Below are 26,750 nucleotides of genomic sequence, written 5' to 3' on the forward strand. Positions count from 1 at the left end.
AGTTCTAATTCTTCACAATATCTACCCTTTTCAGGTTCAGTTCCAATTCTTCATAATGTCTACCTTTGACAGGTTCAGTTCTAATTCTTCACATTATCTACCTTTGACAGGTTCAGTTCTAATTCTTCACAATATATAACTTTGACAGGTTCAGTTCTAATTCTTCATAATATCTACCCTTTTCAGTTTCAGTTCTAATTCTTCATAATGTCTACCTTTGACAGGTTCAGTTCTAATTCTTCAAAATGTTTACCTTTGACAGGTTCAGTTCTAATCAATCCTACTCCAGTGCTTTCTGTTGTGGCTGTGATATTTTGTTCATCTTGGAATGGTATATCAGAACTGAAATAAACAACACACAAAACTTTACTTCCTTATGCAACACATTCTTTTACTGAAACTAAAAAAGAAGGCCTAAAGGACAGTTATGTAAGCCTCCTCCTTCTAAGGGGTCAGGAAAATTTTCACTTCAATTCCTGAAATTTAATAAAATACAGAAACCAAATATTGAAATTTGAGACAATTTTAAAGCTGACTTTGGGTTGTATAAATGGGGAAATGATAAAAAAGTTAATGGTGAAAACAATCTACTTATCGAGTTTCTAGTTTCACTACATTTATAAGCCTGATCATATTTTTACAGCCATGGGCAATTGGGTAGCATTTGATTATTAAAAAAATAATATGGAAAATTGAAATTATAAATTTACCACCCCCACATGATGTAAACTATTATATCCTGCTAGTGTAAAAGCTAAAGCAAGTCCATTCCCAGACTCTCGGAAACACAAACTCTCTAAGTTTTATCATGGTCCCGTGGACTTCTGTGTTTTCCCAGGTCACCTTTATACACATACATACATGTAAATGTATCCAACATTTTACTCAGTATCAGATTAAAATTCATTAAAGGTATAAATATGAATACAAGTCACAATGTTGATTAATTTTACACTAATGCTCTCATGCTGAGGAAACTTTAGCAGTTCACATAGTTTTACCTGAGGAAACTTCATTAGTACACAGTGTTACCTGATTTCTCCACTGGACCCAGACTTTGGCACATCATCCTCACGAACTTCTCCAGCATATCCTACAAAATAAATCAACGTCATCCACACCGAGAATACCGTTTTTCATAATTTTAAAATAGTTGAGATATTACAATATCAAAATTCGTCTGCTGTAGTCTCCATACTACATTATGTATTTTGTATCACCATTAAATGCTCTGTATCATTTTCAGCGTGTTCTCAGGCTGTTCAGTTAAGTCACCTGTGCTGGTCGTCGGTTTATCAGCTACTAATTCTCTGCTTCCAGACGGTGAATTAACAACAAATCCAGCAGAGACATTGGGTGTAAAAGAATCGGAAGCTGGTGCTGAAGCTGGAATTGATGGGGTAACTGTAGTCAACGGAGCCACATTTCTTTCGCTGGGCCCTGGCAAGTCCTGGGCAGGGGAGATCACCTCCATTGAACTGTTTAAATCAACAAAACAAAAATAACCATAGAACTTCTTTAAAGAAGGGAGACCTATAATTGGGGAAAACATGGTGCTATAATTTCATAAAAGAGTTTATGTGCAGTCTAGGTAGTAGGAAACTACACATCATTATCTCATTTAATCTTTATGGTGACAACTAAAACATCATAAACAATTGGATTTTCCTCTCCCCCCCCCCCCCCCATCCCCTTTTTTTGTACAAAACTAGCACAAGATGCAATACCTTCTTTTTAAAACTTGGCAGAGTCCTACATACATATAACATCAAAATATTCACGGGCCACAATGCTCACCTGAGTAATGCTGCTGAGACACAGATGACACTAGAAGTTCACTGTTAGGAACACTGAATAGTGGTCCAACAAAAGGCCAACAGCTGCCACAGGACAAATCATAAAATTTTAACACCTATTGAGTAGGGCTGCAACGGGTACCCGAAATGACCGAAAACCGCCGGTCATGTTGTTCGGGTTGGGTTGGGTTCCATTTTCCCGTATTTCGGTTCGGGTTTGGTTTTTAAAATAGAATCATTATTAGAAATCCGTTTAAACGAAATGTCGTCAAAATCCTCAAAGGTGGCGGTATTTTGATCAATTATTAAATGATGGCATTGTGGACAAAACTGTAAATAATGACAGTATATGTAAGATATGACATACGCATTGAAAATACGCCACAGAATCAACATCGTTAATGACAAAACATTGAAAGCATGGATGGAAACGAGTAGAAGTGACAATGCTGTTTCTAGTACCATGGATGTCAAGTCTAAACCTCAGTCCAAGTCCCCGAGTAATTATTGTGACAAAATACAATAAAGGTTTTTAATTTTAACTGTATATTAGATTTTAAAATAGTTATATAGACCCGAATCGAAATACTCGAACCCGAAGTAAAAAATTTAGAACCGACCCGACCCGAAATTTTTTGGAACCATGACAGCCCTACTACTGGCTCTACACTAACCCCAACCTTTATGATCATGATAACAGACAAGAATTTACATTGCATACAGATTCCTGCACACTAATTTCAGAAATTCTATCTCCATGGTTCTTCTTGATTTTTACAGAATGCACATGTACCTAAGCATTCCCAAGTACAGCTTAAGCCCATATTGTTGTCCCACCACAGTCTCAGATGTCATTGTTTGAATCTACACTAAATCAGGTATAGTGCACAGTGCTCCTTTAACATATTGCCAACTTTTGGGTCAAAATAATCAATTTGGACAATAAAGTGTGTGTGTGTGTGGGGGGGGGGGGGGGGGGGGGGGGGGGGGGCAATATAACAAATTCACCATTACTTACAATTCACTGGGAAGTCAAAAGAAATTCAATCACATAAATTCATATGGGCTTCATTCTGTATAATCATTGAGATTATCTCGAGATTAATTCAGCAATTATGCGTAATTAACTTGACCACTTGACTACCTTGTCCAGTCTGTCATAATTCATGCACTGCTCTCAAAGTACAGGTGTGATTACTGAATGGCATTATTATCAAGAGTAAGCCCTGTAAACAAAGTACAGGTGTGATCACTGAATGGCATTATTATCAAGAGTAAGCCCTGTAAACAAAGTACAGGTGTGATTACTGAATGGCATTATTATCAAGGGTAAGCCCTGTAAACAAAGTACAGGTGTGATCACTGAATGGCATTATTATCAAGGGTAAGCCCTGTAAAATTTGACCATTTGTTTGTGAAAATCAATGGCATGTGGCATTATGTGGGATGGCATTATAATAGGGGAGAAATCTGTTTTTTTTAAAGAAATGATTTTCAGGTAATAAGCTGGGGTGGCAGTGGCATTAAAACAGAGGAGGGGGGGGGGGGCAATATATCGAGAAAGCACTGTCGCTTTCATGCATATTTATTTCGGCTTTCTTGTCTGAAATCTCTTTTCATCTCCATTTAAAGAGATGTACGACCCTTCATTTGAACATCCTCTATTCCCTTCAAACAAGAATGTTTAGTGCCAAGTTTGGTTAAAATTGGCATAGTGGTTCTCCAGAAGTAAAGTGTGAAAAGTTTACAAAAACAACACTGACAGATAAGAGCCTTCAGATGAGCTAAACCATGCACCCTGTGTTCAGAGATATGAGCTTATCTGAATAACAAACCTGGCCTCCAGGCTATTAGAGATATGAGTTTATCTGAATAACAAACCTGGCCTCCAGGCTATTAGAGATATGAGTTTATCTGAATAACAAACCTGGCCTCCAGGCTGTTAGAGATATGAGCTTATTTCAATAACAAACCAGGCCTCCAGGCTGTCAGAGATATGAGCTTATCTGAATAACAAACCTGGCCTCCAGGCTGTTGACACTGGGTTGCCTTGATGGTATATCATGTTCACTCAGTGAAGAAGGAACTGCAAACAATAAAACATAACTGTTATTGTAATTTCCCCTGAAAACAGTCATTCTTTTCAGTTGACAAAAAGTACTCCCCAAGTCTTTGCACCGCCTACAATTTACATACATATGCTGTACTTACCATTGGATGAACCAGATCGTGACATGCTTGAACTAATGTCCCCAAGGTCACCAGAGGTCAAGGAACTAATTGTGCGTGAAGGTGACAAAGAACTTGGAGACAATGTCTCTATTTCCTGGTAAGTTTTAACTTTCACTGTCACAGGTTCTTTAGAAATCTGTCAACAAAAGAACAGTGGGTCTCAATGTTTACCATAGTTTTACATACAGATTTATCTGTCAACACCTGAACAATGGGCCTCAATGTTTACCAGAGTTTTACATACAGAGATTTATCTGTCAACACCTGAACAATGGGCCTCAATGTTTACCAGAGTCAAGTTTTACATACTGAGATTGCATAAAACTTCGATACAGGCTCAACTAGAATTGTCCTAACAGGACTAATACCCCCAGCTGGGCACACTGAATAGAAGGAAATTTCTCTATGTTGTTGTTTTGCATCAGAAGATTTTTATCAGATTTCCTCCACGTACTCCATTGTAAAACTGTACTTTGAACTCCTGTGGTAAAACAGCCATCAATTCTAACATTTCTGACTCAGTAGGTAGAAAGATTTTCAAAATCTCTCCATCCCATCACCACAAATTCTTTACAGGGGATTGGGGAGAGGTTCATGTTGAGAGATCCTACTCCCCTTTACCCTGTCGTATAGTACATTTTGGCTGTAAATATTTTTTGTTGGCCTTGGAGGTTTGCTATAACCATGCTTTACTGTATAATACACTGTAAATGTTTTTCGTTGGCCTTGGAGGTTTGCTATAACCATGCTTTACTGTATAATACACTGTAAATGTTTTTCGTTGGCCTTGGAGGTTCGCTATAACCATGCTTTACTGTATGATACACTGTAAATGTTTTTCGTTGGCCTTGGAGGTTCGCTATAACCATGCTTTACTGTATGATACACTGTAAATGTTTTTCGTTGGCCTTGGAGGTTTGCTATAACCATGATTTACTGTATAATACACTGTAAATGTTTTTCGTTGGCCTTGGAGGTTCGCTATAACCATGCTTTACTGTATAATACACTGTAAATGTTTTTCGTTGGCCTTGGAGGTTTGCTATAACCATGCTTTACTGTATAATACACTGTAAATGTTTTTCGTTGGCCTTGGAGGTTCGCTATAACCATGCTTTACTGTATGATACACTGTAAATGTTTTTCGTTGGCCTTGGAGGTTTGCTATAACCATGCTTTACTGTATGATACACTGTAAATGTTTTTCGTTGGCCTTGGAGGTTCGCTATAACCATGCTTTACTGTATGATACACTGTAAATGTTTTTCGTTGGCCTTGGAGGTTTGCTATAAGCATGCTTTACAGTATAATACACTGTAAATGTTTTTTGTTGGCCTTGGAGGTTTGCTATAAGCATGCTTTACTGTATAATACACTGTAAATGTTTTTCGTTGGCCTTGGAGGTTCGCTATAACCATGCTTTACTGTATAATGCACTGTAAATGTTTTTCGTTGGCCTTGGAGGTTTGCTATAACCATGCTTTACTGTATAATACACTGTAAATGTTTTTCGTTGGCCTTGGAAGTTCGCTATAACCATGCTTTACTGTATGATACACTGTAAATGTTTTTCGTTGGCCTTGGAGGTTTGCTATAACCATGCTTTACGGTATGATACACTGTAAATGTTTTTCGTTGGCCTTGGAGGTTTGCTATAAGCATGCTTTACTGTATAATACACAGTAAATGTTTTTTGTTGGCCTTGGAGGTTTGCTATAAGCATGCTTTACTGTATAATACACTGTAAATGTTTTTCGTTGGCCTTGGAGGTTCGCTATAACCATGCTTTACTGTATAATGCACTGTAAATGTTTTTCGTTGGCCTTGGAGGTTTGCTATAACCATGCTTTACTGTATGATACACTGTAAATGTTTTTCGTTGGCCTTGGAAGTTCGCTATAACCATGCTTTACTGTATGATACACTGTAAATGTTTTTCGTTGGCCTTGGAAGTTCGCTATAACCATGCTTTACTGTATGAAGAAGCCATGTACAGTACATTCTAATATTCAATGCTATCGTAACATTAATGCTTACACAAACATTATGTCAATGAAATGAGCTGCTCTAAATTTCATACCTCCTTTTCAGATTTCGACAAAACCTTTCCTTGTTGTATCACTTCGGTTATCTCTGTCCGAACTTCAAACTGCTTTATCTTGACTATTATTGTTTTACGCTCAAATGCCTCCGAAGCTGTCAGCTGCTGATTAAAACAAAAACATAGCATTTATTCATTCTATTGAATATTCAACGCTGCTATCTGTGGAAGTCTCTGCCTGTGAGCAGTGTTCTAAGTTTGCTGTAAAAATTAGATATGCTGGGTTGACTGTTTGTAAAAATTGTATGCCCCTGTTTCAATAACTTTGATCCAAATCATATATAATCTTATACAGCCCCTTGGTTTGTTACAATTTCATTACTGGTACAATAAATAGATTTGATGCATTGGAATTTTATTTAGATGAAATATCAAAATGTTCCGTCGAGCATCTATACTAAGAAATTTGTTTGCCAGCAACAAAAGTTATGTATCCTGGGCAGTTGGATGAACAGTTATTTCAAACATCCACACCCATACATGTACAGCTGTAATACAGGGTGGTAAATTTCACCAACCTGTTCTATATTTAATGACTTTTCTAAGTCCGTCCTCATTGGAATCTTAAACCTTGGTTCTGTTCTACTAGACCTTGCCTTTGTTGGCCGATTAGTTGGCGTTTCAGAGGTAGACATTAAAGGTGGACGGGAAAGAACCGATTCAAGAGATGACGCCCGGGCCAGAGGTGGAGACAGAATAATGGTGGATCTCTCCGTCAATAAACTTGGCTTGGCCGTGTTCATCTGGGAGGTCTCCTCACTACTTGTAGACGAAGCAGTTGTGGTTATGAGTGTGGGTGTTTTCAACAGATTGGGTGTTTCCGTGGTTTTAGGCGGGGAACATTTCTCAAGGCGGTTTCCAATCTTGAGCTTTGTCAGTCGTTTCCTCTTCTTTCCAGAGACAGGTGTGTGCATGATAGGTTTAGCTGTCCTCCTACGCTGTCCAATGGTGACCTAACCAAAATATAAAGATAAATATACAGTCAAATATCATTATCTTGAATTTGATGGGGCTGAGAAACAAAAGGCCCATGGGGGCCATATCACTCACCTGTGTGCCTTGGATCTGCTGTTATGATTTTTAAAAAATTGATTTTTTAATCTTTATTCCTGTTGTATAATACATTTGTACTTGATTGACCCCTGTGACTCGCACAATATTCTAGATGTTCTGTTTTTAGAACGATGCTTCTTATTTCAATATAAAGATTACGTAAAACTTGTTTTGCAGTAACTCTATTCAACCGAGTCGTAAAAAAAAACAAAAGCTCTAGAAACTTCATTTCAGTATAAATACACTGTAAATTTAGCATTGAATAAGATCTGGGGATTTTGGATTCTTTTTGGATTTAACAGCTGATTTGCGACAGTTTACATTCTCATGTGAAAATTCAGCTCGGCATCAAACCAGCACCAGACAGATATTGTATACCTGCTGTAAGTTAGTAATTTGTTATTGGTATATTTTTCTTTCAATAATTGTGAATAGATTGTGTGAAATCTGTGATTGATTTCTGCTGACCCATAACAATTCCCCTGAAAATTTTTAAAGGGTCCCGACATAGCTGAACATGAATTCACACAACACGGGGATGCCACATTTGAACAAACATGAATCCCCTTTACCCAAGGATGTCTAGTTTTGATTGAAAATTAGCTCAGTGGTTCTGGAGAAGATGAAAATGTGAAAAGTTAATGGTGATGACACACGGCAGAAAAATTTTAATCAGAAAACCTCATTTCGTGATATACGAGGGTTCAAGATATTTAAAGTTGAAATAAATACATAAAGAAAACGTAGCTCGGACTTCCTACTCATGGTTTTTTTGAGATACAGAGGTTCAACTGTCATGTCATTTCCATAAATCATTTCTGTGTCTAACAGGGAAAACTAATGAACACTTACAATATTACAAGTTGCCAGAAACAGAAATATCTAACGTACTTCAATAGTTTCAGGTTCTGGGTCACGCACTGCACCAGTGCCCCCTGATTCAAAGATATCTACTGGTATCGCTGTCAACGGTTCAGGTTCATGACTCCGAACAACTGCTTCAGGTTCAGGAAAGTGTGAAACACTCTGTTCGTCCTCTACACTGGCCTGGTATCCGCCTTCCGTGGATACTGAAGTCTTTTTGTGTAGTGATACTCTGGATTGACTTCCCTCACTAGAGAGAGATGGAATCTTCCTTAATGCAGTCATCCCTGATGTTCCCTTGTCAGTCAGCTGTGAGGAATGTTCCATTGTTATCGCTTTAGGAGTGCTAGGTTGCCTGGACTGAGAATGGTTTTCTTTAAAACTAATGTCCTCGTCTGATTTGTGCTGATGTGAAGACTGAGTTTTCCTAGACTTTTGAACTATTGTTACTTCATCATCACTGAAACAATATATTACACAATCTTTTAGTTTACATATAAATATCATTTTTCATATTACTGTGCACGAGACAATTTTCATTCTTGAATTAACATATAGGAACACCTGCAGCTAACAGGCTCTTTCTCCAGATTAGCTTACCTGTCCTCTTCAATCACTCTCTTTCTTGGAGAATCTTTGGCAGACACACTTCTTCTGAAGATATTCTGCTGAGTGTCCTCTGATTCTCTGGTGGCTTCACTCTGTGCATCTGGTCGTTGAAGCATGAAGCTGCGATTAGACACCTGGGACTCTGTTGTCACAGGTGCTTGGGGAGGTGTATCTTCTGAACTACAACTTAATACAATGTTAAAGATCAGTAAATTAATTTCAGTATGTGTACAAAGTACCATATAAGCAGAAATTTTTAGTGAGGATTTAATTTTGGTATTATTAGCAAGAGTGGTGAGATTGCTAAAATTGAATATTGCTAACAATTTATCCCATTTTGAAGGCATTAGGTATCTTTCCATGAATTATGAAGTTGCTAAAATTAGCTCTCGCTCAATATATATACCCATTTTAATGAAAAAATCACTAAATTTGTGTCATCGTTAAAAATTCCACTTATACAGTATTAGAAAGTCTTCACAGTGTATGTAAAAAGAGCAATATTCCCATACTTACTGTAAATTGAGACCACTGGGTCCTGGTTCAAGACTATCAAAAACATGTTGACCTTCCTGTGTCCTTGACCTGGTATGGGGTTCCTTGTATCTCTCTACCAGTGCAGTACTTGTCGTCTGTCTTGCCTTTTTAATACTTTTCTCACTGGCCTGGCTGTTTATACCAGATTTGGGAGACTTCTCTGGGGAGACATTACAGGGATGTAGCAGTTCGCCATCTTTTGGCAGTGACAAGGCAAAGTTTTCTGTAAAAGACCATCATAAAGAAGAAATAGTCCCCAACATTTTTGGACAGTGAACACCATCAATATCCAAATCATAAGAAGAAATAGTCCCTGACATTTTTTCCTGGAATGTTTTTAATTGTTTATTTCTTTAAGAATTGGATGCTGAAAAACTGAAACGTATTTTAAAGCCTCACAGAAAAATTGCACACAGACAAGTTGAACATGTTAATATCAACTAAACATTGTGTTGTGTATCCACAATAAATCAGATCTTCAGCCATGTAGGAGAGTGCAGCTCTGACAGAACTTAATTTCTTTTTTATATATAATTTTGTATATAACAACTTGCTAGAATTAATAAACAAAGAACAAATGCTTGAAACTTTGTAAACGGTGAGCAAAAGAACAGCAAACACAAAACTGTGGGCATATATTTGATTGATTGATTGTATCTTGTTTAATGTCCCTCTTAAGAATTTTTCACTCATATGGAGGGTTCTATGGCATGCCACACCTATTGTGACACGGGACATCTGTTTTTAAGGTCATCTCCATGGACCTGTGACATTCACACCCAATGCCGAGCGTTCGGCGATAGATCTGTCACTACCTGTTTTAACAACTTAGGTCTGTCACAGCTGGAATTCAAACCTCGGCCTTCCGCATGTGGGGCAAAGGCTCTACCTCTAGACCACGGCAGCGGTTGGCGTATATTTAGGGACAGTTACAGAAAGTGAGAGGTAACTGTTTGATCCATCCAACTGTACATATAAAATTCACAGTTCTTGTTCAATTCAATTTAATCCTGTCACTAGTTTACCTGACTCAGCCATCCCGGCTCCATCCTCATCCCTGGACTCTACAGTGCGGAGTCTCCTCCAATCCGTTCCTGCCATCCTGTCCCATTCTGTAGGCTGGGACAAATATGTCTGTCTCTTTTGTAGAGATGTCCGTTCTGTTTAAACATGCATGTACATTAATTAACATTTGTACAGTGTACAGACAGTCAGACAGAGGGACAGATAGAGAAGAAAGCTATGGTTTCAGTTTTTACAAAGTAGCGTCAACTTAGTGTGTTACCTCTCTTGCTAGAGATAACACAGAACTGAGAGACACAGTTTCATTCCAATCACAGACACAATATTATCTGTTATACATGTATTTATGTCTACATGTCATTTTGTAATGTCATTGTGGGTACAGCATCACAACAACTTTTCTTTATACATTGGGTGTAATTAAACTGTTAGATACACACCTGTGACAAGGTCCTGACTTTTGACCAATGGCAGCCTTTCTCTATTTTGCTGCGGAACTACCTCAGTATCTGTTGTTTCTCTACCTGATTTATCACTCTGTGATGGTGTCAGTCTCAATGATAACTCCTCCTGAGACTCTGGCACTTCATCAATCTCTATCAATTAAATTCTTTACTTCATCAATCTCTATCAATTAAATTCTTTACAAATAATCAGATTCCATATACACTACAGTTTACATACAAATATATCTACAGCATTAGGTTATGATGACCAGGTACTCTGAGAAATATGAACTATCTTGTGTCTTGTAACTATACAACATGAGGAAAGAACAAGGTACGATTGTATACATAAAAAGGGCCAAAAATTTTCTCTTATAAAATGTGTCTGGAATTAACCTTAATCAGCGTTTTAAGAAAGTAAAATATATGCCAGGTATACTATGTCAACAAAATCAGAATGATATTCCTAATTGGATAGCATTATGACATCATGAATAAGACATTTCCCGCCTTTTTTTCAAAATAAGCCTGAAAACTGTCAAATGTCATACAGATTATTGCTCTGGAAAAGATGTGCGCATTTGTCAAGCAAAATGAAAATGATATATATTGGGTATTATTTTAAGATGAAACACATGCTTGAATATGATTTTGCTCGACGCATGCGCTGTATGTTTCCTGATAGGAAAAACCACCTGAATTTGTGGATATTTTCATTGAAAATGGCATTTTTGCATTTTCATGCCAACTTCAAGGTCTCGTCATGACACAAATCATTTTGCTGATCAAACTGAGTGGATTTTGGGTTTAATAATTTATTCCTTATTTGAATGCCAGGGTTTGAGCTCCAAGTGAAATCATCGATATTTTGGGCTAAATGACTTCAGAAACTGTACCTATTTCTTTACACACAAATTTTGCCATATCTGGTCTTGTGATTAGTGAATGAACCCAACTTACATTCATTTTCACTAAACATATTTCTACATTATTGATTCCTTGGAAGAGGATAGTCCTAGAATCCACTTTCATCCCCTTCATTTATTAAATCTTACTGTAAAGTTAAAGTTGCTGAGAGTTTAAAATCACAAAAAGTGAGAGTTGTAGGATTCAGTCATACGACTCATAACAAGGATGTTGCTTCACCATCACCCAGGGCCAGCGAAATTTTCTGTGATTTACCAAAAGCTGACAGGTGGTTAGTAATGTAGCCCTCCCTGATTTTAAACAATTCTAATTTTCTGTGGAAGAGTTAGATCCCTTCCTTAGTGTCAATGTATCAAAACCAAAACAAAACGACACAATTTTTTGTTTAGGATTAACCTGACTTATATTCATCAGAACCTTTTTATGAATTATTAGAACAACCTTTTATATATATCAAAATGATAGAGAAAAATACCACGTTTTTCACTTGTCTACATTTTCAGCCATAACAGTTTGTACATTATTTATGCGTAGGTGATAAAGTAGTCTAATGCATGTCCCACAATTTTCAACTTTTGTGAGAACATTTGTTAAACCTTTTCTTACATCAAAACTAATCCATCAGCACACGTTTATAGGTCCATATAAGAATATCTTAACCCTTTACATACCCAACAATCTGCACAAGTTCATAGGTCCATATAAGAATATCTTAACCCCTTACATAGCAGAGTAATGAGCATTTTTTTTTTGTAAATTAATAACATTGAAAATAGTGCTCCACAACAATTCTGTTTCATTTATCAGTGTTTTATTTATGCTCAAATTGTAAAATTTAATCTAGTCTATATCATCAGGTATTGCTATTTTGTGAGTTTGAATACATATACATGTAAATGTATCTCCACAAACTTCACTCTACTAACAAGTCTAGTATTCTGAGTCTAAGACTAGTAAATTATTAATTTTATTTATCAATTATTGTTGATTATTAAGTACAAGTACCTGTAGCATCTGTGCTCTTGATAGATATGACATCCATATCTAGAAACTCTGTTCCAATAAACTCCACAGAATCTCCTTTCTGCTCCTGAAAAATATTTTGTTTCACCTTCGTGTCAATCCCTAACCTTTCTTTTAATACTGATGATGCAATTCAGGTTATATAATTAGGGATGATGTAAACTAAAACCATCTGGTTTGTGCTCATAAAGGTACATATAAAGTCATTGCTGTATATTCTATAAAACAAGTGAAAACATGAAGTGGTACAAAATAATAAGTTATTAATAACAACTAAGAACTTCATACGTCAAGGGACATATTGCTCACCTGAGTTCCCTTGTTCATACAGAGATACAGTTTGAAACATAAAGTATATAAATTCAAAATTAGGGATCCACTCTGGCCCTGGTGTCATGGTAAGTTACACCTTATGAGGAGACTCCCATACTGGAATCCTGACATGTCATACAAGGCCCGCAATAAGTCTGAAAATCAAAAGGGGCCTTTCTCTGTCTAAACCAATCAAAAGGGGCCTTACTCTGTCTAATCCAATCAAAAGGAGCCTTCCTCTGCCTAATCCAATCAAAAGGAGCCTTACTCTGTCTAATCCAATCAAAAGGAGCCTTCCTCTGCCTAATCCAATCAAAAGGAGCCTTACTCTGTCTAATCCAATCAAAAGGAGCCTTCCTCTGCCTAATCCAATCTAAAGGAGCCTTACTCTGTCTAATCCAATCAAAAGGAGCCTTCCTCTGCCTAATCCATCAAAATGGGCCTTCCTCTGCCTAATCCAATCAAAAGGAGCCTTACTCTGCCTAATCCAATCAAAAGGAGCCTTCCTCTGCCTAATCCATCAAAATGGGCCTTCCTCTGCCTAATCCAATCAAAAGGAGCCTTACTCTGCCTAATCCAATCAAAAGGAGCCTTCGTCTGTCTAATCCATCAAAAGGAGCCTTCCTTTGCCTAATCCAATCAAAAGGGGCCTTCCTCTGCCTAATCCAATCAAAAGGGGCCTTCCTCTGCCTAATCCAATCAAAAGGGGCCTTCCTCTGCCTAATCCGTGTATCATGTAAATTTTGTTTTGAAAATCTTCCAAAGGAAATTACCACAGTGATCGCGAAATGTTGAAATGTTTTACAGGACATTCGGTCTGGTAAACATAGGAAATTACCGGACCAAATCACATTTTACCAGACCGAAAAAAGTAGTATTATTAGCCGAGTTGCAACGAAGTTGAACTCGGCTATTGGTTTGGTGATGTGGGCGGGCGGTTGGGCGTCAACAATTGGTTTCCGGATGATAACTCGAAAAGTTTACAATCTAATCAAATGAAATTTTTTGTTGGGTACTAGGTAAGGAAGACCCCTATTGATTTTGGAGAAAAATGATCAAAGATCAAGGTCACAGTGACCGAAAATAGAATGAAAATTTCAGGAAAATTTGGTTTCCGGATGATAACTCCGAAAGTTTAAATCCAAATCAAATGAAACTTTGATATATTGTTGGGTACCAGGTAAGGAAGACCATTTTTTTAAATATTAAAACATGAAAGACTTTGAGCCTCCTGGTCATTGGATTTTCGTTTTAAAGGTTTACCGGGGACTGCATTACTGTACCATTTTAATAGGAACATGTTGTCGTTTTCGTATGTTTTTTTTTTATAAACAGAACTGGAAGTCGAAACATAGCAGCAATTTTTTTTCTACCCACTGGTACTGGTACCCATTCAATTGAGAATAAAATCAGTATATGCACCCAGGGGTGCATGAGCCGAGTTGCATGGGATACATTGTAAAGCCAGGAATGACATGGTATATTTATAATTGTGAAGAACTAATTTCAGTTTTAAACTTTTCGAGTTACTGTCCAGAAACCATATAGTTTTCAATCTATATTCGGTCACTGTGACCTTGACCTTTGATCATTTTTCTCCAAAATCAATAGGGTTCTTCCTTACCTGGTACCCAACAATATATCAAAGTTTCATTTGATTAGATTGTAAACTTTTCGAGTTATCATCCGGAAACCAATTGTTGACGCCCAACCGCCCGCATCACATAACCAATAGCCGAGTTCAACTTCGTTGCAATCGGCTAAAAATAGCGTCAAAATTGTACAAATTGAGAATTTTCTACCAATGTATAGGCAAATGATTTCAACTAAAAGAAAAGAAAAATGACAACAAAACGAGAAGTATTCATCTCTTTACAAACTTTTTTACGGTAATATTTGTTGTTGCGAGACGTAAGGATTCGTCGTAGCTGTACAAAACACACTGCCATGATCTGTACTTTCGATTTAATACCGGAAGTGAACATTTTAGTTAACTCGTACGTTTCAGACTAAGAAAATTACAATTTCAGCGGTCTATTTTTCGGCAAATGAATTGGGAATTTTTAGTCTCAAAATTGGGAAAAAGCAACGGTTTTTGGCATTGGGAATGATACCATTTATCGGTACCAGTTATATAAGGGGGAAAAACGCTTCGTAGTTTCCGAAACCGTTGCCGGAAAGTCACCGGACATTCGGACCGGATATATAACGAAGTTTACTGGACTGAGAGTCAAATTACCGGACATGTCCGTCGGTCCGACGACATTTCGCTTTCACTGTTACCACATGCCATAGAAAGTGTTGGTGAACTGATGGACAAATATAGTGATTATTATAGGGCACCTGCCAAATGGTGGAGACCTACATTTATATCTGTCGTTAAGTCATCTAACTGTGTCCTTGATAATAGCTGTTCTAGAAAAGATGAAAATGAAATAAGTTTACGACAAGGCAGACAAATTTTGATAAGAGAGGTGAGCTAAAATGTATACAAGGCTACTATTTTGCATTTCACAATTTTGATTGGACTACTGTATGTTGAACTATTTTGAATTCTTTAAACAGTGTTCAATACATCACAACAAATTCAATAGTAATGGTTGGAGTCTCTCTCGTAGCATGGCCACGTCAAACCTAAGACATAAACATAGGTAGTGATTGCTCCATGTCAAACCTAAGACATAAACATTGGTAGTGATTGCTCCTTCACCAAATGCTCAGCATCTAGGAAGTGAGAATCAAGAGTCTTTCGGATATGACCTTATTAACGCAGGTCCCGTTTCACAGCAGGCGTTGGCACGTTAAAGAACCCTCACTGCTATGGCCCTGAGCACTTAAAGCATAGATCTAAATTTGTGGTACTTCACCTACAGCTGGTGGCGTCTCAATATAAGAAAAATTCTCGATGGGACGTCAAAATGTAAAACAATAAATAGTAATGTGACAGATCACCTGTCTATGTGTGGATCCCTGGGTTTCTGAGTAATGGAGATGAAGAGACGGCTCGTCATCAGAACGTCCTGCCAGCGTGGACTCTCTCTTAGGGTTATACTCCGCAGACTGCAGAATTAACATGCATAATCAGTCACCAAATACCGCAAAATAATCCTGTAAAGTCTGTCAAACTGTGTGCAGTCGTTAGCAAAGTTCCATTATCATATAAGTATATGTACAGTATAGAATGCAACACCGGGTTTTATACCAACCATCCAGTAGTCTGTAGGGGTGAAATCGGATCAAACTAGTGCACTTTGTTTCACTAGAAGCCCGAATAATGCTGGTCGAGTTATTCATTGTCTTATAATTTTGTTAATAAACTACATGTATATGTAGCAATCTCTGGTTAGAGATTAGCAACATTGCTTTACATTTCAACAAATACTACCCTACGGGCCATCAAGCAAACAAAAGTTAGTACTTAGTACTCGCATCTACTGTAGGTAACTGTATGTACTAACCTCCGACTCGACCCTCAGATAAACAAAAGTTAGTACTTAGCACTCTACTGTAGGTACCTGTACGTACTAACCTCGGATTCGACCCTCAGATAAACAAAAGTTAGTACTTAGTACTCACATCTACTGTACAATGTAGGTACCAGTACGTACTAACCTCAGACTCGACCCTTTGTTTTCCTTCGTCTTCTCTTTCCTCAGAACTCTGAGGCTTCTTCTGTGACAGCTCAGGTGGATCCAACTTTCTGCTTTTCTTCAATTGAAGATATCATGTTACACTAATACAACTTGACACAATTTAGTGCACACAACAAATCGCTACGACAGTGACTGAGAAATACAGGTACCTGTATGACAGTGATTTCGTCTGCCAGCGTCGAGTCCTCTCTTGGGTCATAGTGAACAGGCATTGATTCATCCACTGCGGAACAGGAGCAAACGATTATTTTCATTCTGTAGAATCTAAGTCTATCTTTTATGTCTTGTTGCCTGAGCTCTTTTAATTGCACACAACAGAACACGCTTACAGCAAAGTGCTAGGGAAGAGCAATTTTGATTTATTAAATACGTAATTTATCACACCCAATAAGTTTATCGTACAGTGTATGTTTAAGAAGAGGCCCATGGACCACATTGCTCACCTGAGTCACTGTGGCTCATATTTAAAGATTTTTCCTATTCGCATATAAAACTTTGATCCCTATTGGGCTCCAAACTACTCCCGTGGGCCATGATTCTTACAAAATTGAATCGGCACTATGTCATGAAGCTTTCATGTAAATGTAAACTTGCCTGGCCAGTAATTTCTAAGAGAAATTTTAATGATTTTCCCTATATATTTGTATGTAAAATTTTGACCCCCTACTGCAGCCACATCTTACCCCCAGGGACCATGATTTTTACAAACTTCAATCTGCACAATGTCAGGAAGCTTTCATGTAAATTTCCACTTTCCTGGCCCAGTAGTTTTTGAGAAAATTTTCCCTCTATAATTGTATGTAAAACTTTGATCCCTATTGTGGCCCCATCCAACCTCTGGGGGCCATGATTTTAACAAACTTGAATCTGCACTATGTCAGGAAGCTTTCATGTAAACTTCAGCTCTTCTGGCTCATGTAGTGCTTGAGAAGAAGATTTTTAAATGACCCCACCCTATTTTTGCTATTATCTCCCCTTTAAAGGGGACATGGCCCTTCATTTTAACAAACTTGAAAGCCCTTCACCAAAGGACGCTTTTGACCAAGTTGGGTTATAATTGGCCCAGTGGTTCTGGGGAAGAAGTTGAAAATGTAAAAAGTTTACAGACGGACAGACGACGGACAAAAGGCGATCAGAAAAGCTCATTTGAGCTTTTAGCTCAGGTGAGCTAAAAACTACAGGGAATGAAAATGAATTTGCTGTACGAGTGAATTCATTATATGTGTGTTCACTGAAAGTGTGAATTCATCAGAAGTGTGTTCATTGTAACAGTACTGTGTTTTACTGTGCCACTAAGGTGCAAGTACAGTAATGTTCGCTGATAAAGAATACCCTTATAACGAATTCATGCTTATTGAGAATACATGAATCAACTCTTTAATTTAATCTTTGAACTATTATCCTGCTCCTTTTGAAGTTTAATATATATTCAATATATACTGGTGTAACAATTCAGAAAAATATGCAAATTTAAGTTTCCTTTTTAAAACAGGGATAGACATTCACTTTTTATCTCACTTGCCCTTTGGGCAAGTAAACTCAAACTTTCACTTGTCCGAATGAAAAACTTTGTTGTCCGAAATATTTTTACTCTAATATACCTTTCAACAAGTAATTTTGATTATCCCCATTTACAGGGTCAACCACAATCAGAGAATAGCCCAGTTTTTCTTATTTACGCTACAAAATGTAAGAGCTAGGTTACAACTGTGAATTATACATTGCCAATTATTAGTGATTTCATGTAAGTTTATGGGTTGAGTGCAATTGATGGCACCCCCCCCCCCCCCCAACAACCAAATGTCAAAATTATAATATAAGAAAATTACAAAGGCCAAGGTAGGGAAATAATTATTTTACCACAAAAAACCGCACAAAGGTCATACACTTGCAGTGATGTGTTGGTAAGTGTATATGATTAGATTAAAATATGACAATAAAATGTTTCAAAAGTGTAACAAATTAGTTTTTAGTCAATAACTCAATAAAAATGTGCATAAATGCTATCAATTCTGTAAATTATATTGCGGGTAAGGAAATTACCCAACACTGGAAACTTTTAAATCCGCTTATCTTAGAATTTGTTTTCATTCGGGAAATTAAAACCACATAGATTTGTTTTTGATTATTTTCAGTTTTATTTTTTATTTATTTTCAGTTTTATTTTCAGTTTTAAATATGTAAATAGCGTACATGTATGTATACAACATACCTTCATATACTATCTTATATTGTATCTGTATAATACTGCTGTCTGTATATATGTTTTCAGGACCACAATGTAAACTAGTTTTTAAACTAATTGTGTTATCCTGATTAGGCGACACCAATAAAATTTCTTGTTCTTCGGACAAATGATCCCAAAAAATTGGGGCGAGCGAGCGAGCGATTTACTATTCATAATATTATAATTTATTTATAGGCGGTATGGTAAAAGAACAAAGGGAGCGATTATATTTTGTTTTTGCTTTCTTAAACTTTTGAATTGTAAAACAATGAAACATATATTCAAAATCACCTGATCATGAAAATAACCAATATTCTATTTTTTAAAAAGGGACATTAGCTGTGAAAGTGATGGTAATCTTTTTTACTCAAAATTTCTCAATGGCATAGGAATATATAATAATGACTATTATAAATAAAAACATTTATTTTGTACAAAAACAAGAGAAACCCTCATAAGACTATGTTAGATAATAGCTTTTGGTGTGAAGAAATATACATGTATATGGAAGAAGAATTGCCTTGCAATACATTTAATTATTCAATCACCAAAATTAAATAATTCATGTGCCTGCTTCGGGGATAAAAAGTATTTGAAATAATCGTGTAGTTATTGCTGAAATATATAATATTGAGCAATTTTCATTGAATTAAATTTTTGGTGACAAAATGACAGTCAATGCCCCTTTGAATACACATATTGGTAATTTAGTAAATATAAAATATTCTGTAAGACATTAATTTTGTTTATACCCCAAATGTGATAATATATTGCCTAGTTTACGTGTTCAAAGCATTGTGTATAGAAGTTCATTATTTGATGAAGAAATGAATAACAAAATTCAGTGAATACATTTAAAATTGTATTTGTACATGTACATACATTTCAAGACTAAATATACTGTCGTTTGCCCAGTTCCGGATCACATTTTATGAACTATTGATGGTGGTACCAAAAAGATAATTTTGGTTTCAATCTTCTTGTGAGAAGATCAGAAGTTTCTCAAATGAAAAATCCTTTGTTTGAAACGACTGCATGCCAATTCGAACATTGACTGATCCTATCCTACATTCAATCGATATGATACTTTAAATCAGTATGTCTGTATGTTTATTCCGCTTAAGATATACCTAGTTTTTGTAGAAATAAAAATAAATCAGACACTAATTTAATTTGAACAATATTCAAAGCTTCCCATTAAGACATAGCCAAAATTGCAGCATTCAACATTCTCTTAATTAGCATTCATAATTATCTTTCTCTGAGGCTGTTCATGATATAACATTATATCTACACGGAACATTATAACAATTTCTTGCCATTTTCTTGCAGTTTTGGCAAGGGTGGGAAACTTGGGATAAATATTTTTATAAAATTAAATATGCTAAAGTTGAATAAACTACAGTATACATTTTAAGTAATAATTCCAAGAAGTAAATCTAGACGCAATGCGTAGCATATTGACAGTCTCAATTTTCTAATAAAAAAATTGTTTATAAAAAAATGTTTAAAACTAAGTTCAATATCACGCGTGTGACACGCGTGATCCAAAATTGGTTCAGCAGATGGTGTTTCTTTGGTAAGACATCTTGACTACAATAATACACTTCATAAAGGAATATTTATTGCTGAAAGATGTATCAATTAATGTTTTGTGCAAGAAACATGATTATACTTTAACTACAGACTTTTCCCCACAACGCGATTTTTCCCAGGCGTGAAAATTACCAAGATGTCAAAGTCTATTATAGAAGTGTGACAAGTAATAAACCTGGGTTGAATAAAAAATACATCAGTTTTGTATCTCTCAGTAATCATTTCAAACATGATTTACCTTTCTAATTAGAAATCATTTCAATAATTAGTAGTTTTATAATTACAAAGTGATTCGGAACTGGCAATGATCCGAAACTGCACAAAAGACTAATTTGTTTTTGTTAAAAACTGTCTTTCCAACTGTTCACCAATAAAGTTCATGGCTGTGTTTGTAAGAACTACACCCCTGTTCTTTTCGGTTATTTTTACAACTAATACTGACATAATTGTCCTCTACTTGAGTGTCTCCGCGTGTTTTAAAAAATATTCGATGTTGTTCAGGTTTTTGCTGACACAGTCGAAATATCATTTCCAAGCACAGTCATGACTTTGTTAAAAACTAAAATAAAAAATGGAGCGGAAAATGAACCTAAAAATTCCGGGAGTGGGAAATTTAAATTAATATTTCTTACGTTCTATTTAAATACGAGCGCTCGGATCCGACGAACAAGAAATTTAATTGGTGTCGCCTTATTATTATTATCATTATTATTATTATATAAAGTACTGGCGATGTAGCACTGAATTCCGTACACAATGTACAGACCACACTGCTGTCAGTATCAGTTAAACCTGTTAATTATGATTGTTAATTGAAATTTACTTTTATTCTCAACATGCCTTTCTTTTTAAAATCGTACTTTAATTTTCCTGAATGTTACTTAAACAAACAGTTGTGAAGCCGCCATTTTCTCGCAAACAGGACTAAGATAAATTGTATGACGGATAGTTATGTTATTAGGAACGACTTACTGATAGGATACTATACATTACGATCTACTAAAAAGGGACCTAAATAATCAAGGATTCTGTGTAAAAAAAACAAAAAATATATACAGAGGTGGACTTTATTCTCTAATATTTAATATTTATCAACCTTAACACAATTAGAATAATCACATTGCCCCATCGAACACGTATGGATTGAGTTTCACTTTTCCGAACTGGGTTTTCAATTGCCTCGGGCAATTGGACAAACGTTAAGATCCCTGTAAAGCATTATAGAAAAAATTCCAGAAAAATATATTCGGCACAAAGTTCCATAAAAATCAGTCAACCATGATGAAACTTGATCTGCAAACATACATCATGAAATCAGTTATTACCAAATTTCAGTTATGTAAATTGAAACATGGTGAAAAAAGTCTGACCAACTAATTTGTGACAGACGGACAGAGAGGAGACTACAGTCCCCTATATTGGAGCTGTTAGGGACTAACAAATGGAGTGGATAATCCCCACTGACCCGTTATACTGACCTATAAATGAGCCATCAGTGGGCGAGCTGGGTATGATTTTAGGGAGTCCCTCTAGCTCCTCGGGTGTGGAAGGAAGTGGGCACTCTGAGTCGGTAGTTTCTGGGACTAGCATGGCCTGATTAGACAAATGTAGAGACCCAACAAAACCTGCTGGAGTGCAGATCTCTCTCTCTTCATCTACAATTACAATCACATCTTATAGCAATTAATGTAAACGTGATTAAAGACCAGGGAGTTTACATCATGTATAGCCCTGTTGAGGCCCTGCCTTAGCATGTATAGCCCTGTTGAGGCCCTGCCTTAGCATGTATAGTCCTGGTGAGGCCCTGCCTTAGCATGAATAGCCCTGTTGAGGCCCTGTCTTAGCATGTATAGCCCTGTTGAGGCCCTGCCTTAGCATGTATAGCCCTGTTGAGGCCCTGCCTTAGCATGTATAGCCCTGTTGAGACCCTGTCTTAGCCCGGGGGATCGTGGAGTGGACAATAATGGAGGTTCGCTATGACCATACTTTAATAACCTGATAACATGTCCAATTTCGTTTAATACTTATTTTTTAACACTTTAGTATTCTATTTATATAAAATATGTCTGAAGCTTGTCATTTCTCAATGCATTATGCAACTATTAATCAAAACCTGCCAAAATTCCAATTGTTAGTCATGTAATTTTTATTCTTTTTGTCTGTTGATCATATCTATTATATAAATATAAGGACCCCATTGGAAATAAGATAATTCAAGCTTTTATGGGTTATCCTTGGGTTATTATATCATCATATGTCTTGCTATTCATACAGTTACTTATTCTTTAACTGTTATAACTGCATAGTGCTACAGATCATGACATTCTGTGTTATTTTATAACTGATAAAATGAAATGAAAAAAAAAATGAAAAATAAACTATAAACATGTTTTTATGTACTACAAAATTGCACTGACAGAAGAAGGGACACACTGATGGACAGAGACACACGCTGATTACTACTTTAGGAATTCAACATCTTTGATATGGCAGGGGCGGGGGGGGGGGGACAATTATCCATTTTTGATAAAACAACACCTACCTTCATTGTCAAACATGTCCTGTGGAGACATGGACCGGAATAATGCTGCAGCCCTAGAAAAAATGAAATAAATCATATAATTATATATTTATCATTAATATTCATTGATTGTTTAAACTTTCATCAGTCTATTAGCATACAGTCTAATTACACCTACTTTCCATCACTACTTGGTGTTTGTTTCTCATCTCTGGCTTGTGAATGGGGTGAACCTATATACCTCTCTCCTGGCTTTTCAATCACTGTCACCTCGGGCTCAAGCTCCGACTCACTTAGTTCTGTTTCAGTGGCCAAAACTTGTACAGCTTCTGATGAACATAGCAGGGTTTACTTTTTACACAACTGAAATGAGCTCAAGGTTTATGGAAAATAATATTGAAGGTGGGGGTAATTTACATTGTTTACACGGCACATGAAAGAGAATTTTTCCTCTAGATAAATACTGCACATGTGCAAGCAAGAAACACTGAATCATGATGATGACAATTAGTGCATCAGCTCTAATTACGACAGATTTTAAATGTGATAATTTCAAAATAAGTACATATTGCAGTATACTTGTACAAACACAAGCCATGGATCAGCTGATCATTGATGCGTGTTTAATCTGGTCATTGATGTGTGTCTAATCTGATTATTGATGTGTGTCTAATCTGGTCATTGATGTGTGTCTAATCTGGTCATTGATGTGTGTCTAATCTGGTCATTGATGTGTGTCTAATCTGATCATTGATGTGTGTCTAATCTGATCATTGTTGCATGTCTAATCTGGTCATTGATGTGTGTCTATTTTCTTTCTATCGGTTTAAATTTTGGTCTTAGTGAAACATTCTGGAATATTTTTACTCTTGGCAAAAGACATTTATGGAAGCTCAATTTTGGAAGTCTCCCAACAATACAAGTAATGAAGATATGACCAACATGTCCATGAAGTTTGATGACCATCAGGCAAATAGTGCTCTAGTTATTGGTTGGACAAGTCAACTGACATTTGCAAGCTAGAAAGCCTGATGAGTATTAACCTTTGACTTTTTAACCTGGAATCAAAAGGTGCCATCAACTACAAGTAGTCATGACCAATCTGTCAATGAAGTTTAATTATCAATGCACAAAAAGGTTTTCTACTTCTCGGTTGGGCAACAATTACTGTACACATGTTAGAAACCTGCATGTAATATATTGGACATCTAAAGATTTCCTGGCATCGAGTCATTTTATACCAAATTGAGTCCAAACAACATTTGGAGGAAATATCCTTCATACTTATGGTTTTCAAAAGACTCTAGAAAATCTCATGACTTTTAACCTTTTAATCAGTAGGGGTCAGCTACTGGTTATGACCAACCTACCAATAAACATGATGAAATTTAACCTGTTTAAGGACCATTGTATAAAATGTTGCCTAGTAATCACTGGATATATCATCTCTGTGAACCAACTAATGCAACATAATATGTCCCTTTTCTTCATTTGAAGGGGAAGTGGTTGGGGGGGTATATAAAAAAAATAGCATTGTGTTTGGGAATTTCTAAGTTTACAGTTAATTAGTAGGATACAAGTACACATTTTTCTAAGTTTGTAGTTAATTAGTAAGATACAAGTACACATTTTCCTAAGTTTACAGTTAATTAGTAAGATACAAGTACACATTTTTCTAAGTTTACAGTTAATTAGTAAGATACAAGTACACATTTTTCTAAGTTTACAGTTAATTAGTAAGATACAAGTACACATTTTTCTAAGTTTACAGTTAATTAGTAAGATACAAGTACACATTTTTCTAAGTTTACAGTTAATTAGTAAGATACAAGTACACATTTTTCTACTTCAGATTCACCTGTTGGATTATTTTCCTCTAGAGATCTGTTCATTACAGCTGTGAGACATTGTCTACCTGACTTCTCAGACTGGTTTTCCTCCTACAAAACACAATAATAATGAAATTCATATTCATAATGTTATTACGTAATGACTTTCTCCAATTTAAGAGTTTTCTACAATTGAAGAAAATTTTACTTGTGAAAGGGAAAATCTTTTTTTTTTTTTTTTTTGTCAAGAGGCATATGGTACCCTTTACCATTGAAAGGAGAATCTAGATAAATCCCTGTGGTCTATCAAGGTTTTGTAGGAAAGGAAAAATCAAACCCAGGAATCAAACCTGGGACCCCTGCATTACTGGTCATGAGCACTAACCACTGAGCTACCCAGGTCGATACCCACGGTCCATATAGCTCGAGATCTAATTACTACACCACTGAACTATCCAGGCCGATACCCACGCCAGTCCATATAGCTCTATAAACTACTACAGTTTTAAAACAAACCCACCAAGGCAATACTAGACTAAGTTATGTCATGGTTGTGCAATGTTAGATGTCATTTTGGTGTCAGGAAATATTTGTTGTAAAATTGTGATTTAATAACTATTTCAAAAGAAAAAAATAGAGATTAACTTTTGTTATTAATATTTGTGTTAGAAAACCTAATCTGAATGAAGCAAGATTACATTATTGTCTTAATTCCCATTACAAAAATCTATTTTTTTATCGTGCTATATATTCAATAGAACCGAATACTTTTTCATAAAATCTTAAAACTTAGTTTTCATTTTATCAATGAGACTATAGTTAAAGTTACATACAAAACTATCATCGTAATAGCACATTACAAAATAAAATCTTAAGATTTAGAGCTAATTAAATATAAATAATTAAATATATTTGGCATGTTGTAATTGGGTACCTTTGCTCTCTATTATACAAATTAAGGGAACCCACATATTTGGAGGGAGTCTGGCCCCCAGTCATAAAAACATGAAAATAGGACAAGTTACTTAGTAGCTAGTCCTTTAGATGACAAGCAGTGAAAAGTAAACATTGATTATTAGTATTTATTACCAGGCAAATTATTCCACAACAAACATAAGCTCTCAAAAGCTTGAAATTAAAACATGCACAACATGTATATAAAACTCAAAACAAGGATTATGTACAACTAAAAACATGATTACATCTAATTACAATGCAGGATGCTTTGCTAACTAACGCCAAGTCTTACTTTCTGTTCCTCTCTCGGCTGTAGGGCAGGCCACATCTGCAGTACATCGACCTCTTCTGTGTTCTTGGCCTGGGATTCTGATTGTGAAGCTAGTACCATGAAACCAACACTTCCGGGCTGTGTCTCAAAATCGTATTCCACGCTTGCTGAGTCTGAATCCTCTACCTCCATACCGTTACAATGACCAGGTTACTCACTTACTGAGCTATACCTCTCGCTTGCCAGTCTGATCTTAAATTGCCAGTCTGTCTTCAGTACTAAAATCATAAACAATATACAAACATCGCATTAAAATGCGTAATTATTCATGGAAACAGATGAAACTTTTAAATACAATTTGAAATTGAAATTTGCCTAGATAAAATCTCACCATCACAATTTACAAGACAGTTGTGTTACTTGTGTACAAATGTACACACATATACCCGACTTGTTTGCTGGGGTAGGTTTACCGCTATCAAAAATAATAAATCGAATACGATCAATAGAGCCTATGTTATCTTACACTATTCTAGTCCATAAACTTCAACATTATGACATATTTTCAGCGTAATGGCATATTTTGTAGTTTACACAGCTGAGCTATTGGAGGAAATTCGAAATTTGTTGACACTTCCCCACTTCCCGCGCTCCGTCACAACCTCTAAGCTATACTATAAAGACTATATAGTTAGTGGATATATTGATTTTAATAATTTCTAACAGAAGGTTTAGTTAGATAAAAATATTGATGAAAAATAATTTATATTTAC

General features: G+C 36.1%; 1 protein-coding gene across 8 annotated transcripts in view; it reads right to left on the bottom strand.

Moving 5' to 3' along the window:
- The window catches only part of LOC125649278 (TP53-binding protein 1-like), a 43,920-nt gene extending 17,272 nt beyond the window's left edge, over positions 1-26,648 (bottom strand). For 2 of the 8 annotated variants that reach the window (XM_056165624.1, XM_056165631.1), the window contains exons 1-23: positions 26,504-26,648; positions 25,999-26,255; positions 24,779-24,860; positions 23,099-23,249; positions 22,942-22,994; positions 21,878-22,054; positions 16,726-16,799; positions 16,536-16,631; positions 15,876-15,983; positions 15,289-15,333; positions 12,594-12,678; positions 10,656-10,811; positions 10,218-10,352; positions 9,172-9,415; positions 8,647-8,841; positions 8,074-8,506; positions 6,648-7,082; positions 6,109-6,234; positions 4,008-4,164; positions 3,816-3,882; positions 1,276-1,478; positions 1,033-1,093; positions 254-342 (exon numbers count right to left, since the gene is read on the bottom strand). In XM_056165624.1, coding sequence (XP_056021599.1) covers positions 254-342; positions 1,033-1,093; positions 1,276-1,478; positions 3,816-3,882; positions 4,008-4,164; positions 6,109-6,234; positions 6,648-7,082; positions 8,074-8,506; positions 8,647-8,841; positions 9,172-9,415; positions 10,218-10,352; positions 10,656-10,811; positions 12,594-12,678; positions 15,289-15,333; positions 15,876-15,983; positions 16,536-16,631; positions 16,726-16,799; positions 21,878-22,054; positions 22,942-22,994; positions 23,099-23,249; positions 24,779-24,860; positions 25,999-26,169 — 3,343 coding nt within the window. In that variant the 5' untranslated portion in view covers positions 26,170-26,255; positions 26,504-26,648. Of the gene's footprint in view, positions 1-253; positions 343-1,032; positions 1,094-1,275; positions 1,479-3,815; positions 3,883-4,007; positions 4,165-6,108; positions 6,235-6,647; positions 7,083-8,073; positions 8,507-8,646; positions 8,842-9,171; positions 9,416-10,217; positions 10,353-10,655; positions 10,812-12,593; positions 12,679-15,288; positions 15,334-15,875; positions 15,984-16,535; positions 16,632-16,725; positions 16,800-21,877; positions 22,055-22,941; positions 22,995-23,098; positions 23,250-24,778; positions 24,861-25,998; positions 26,256-26,368 lie in introns of all 8 variants that reach the window. The other 6 variants (XM_056165630.1, XM_056165626.1, XM_056165625.1 and 3 more) reach the window with 6 other exon arrangements.
- Positions 26,649-26,750: the final 102 nt, after the last annotated feature.

This window comes from Ostrea edulis, chromosome 5, assembly GCF_947568905.1.
Source record: "Ostrea edulis chromosome 5, xbOstEdul1.1, whole genome shotgun sequence".
Taxonomy (NCBI): domain Eukaryota; kingdom Metazoa; phylum Mollusca; class Bivalvia; order Ostreida; family Ostreidae; genus Ostrea; species Ostrea edulis.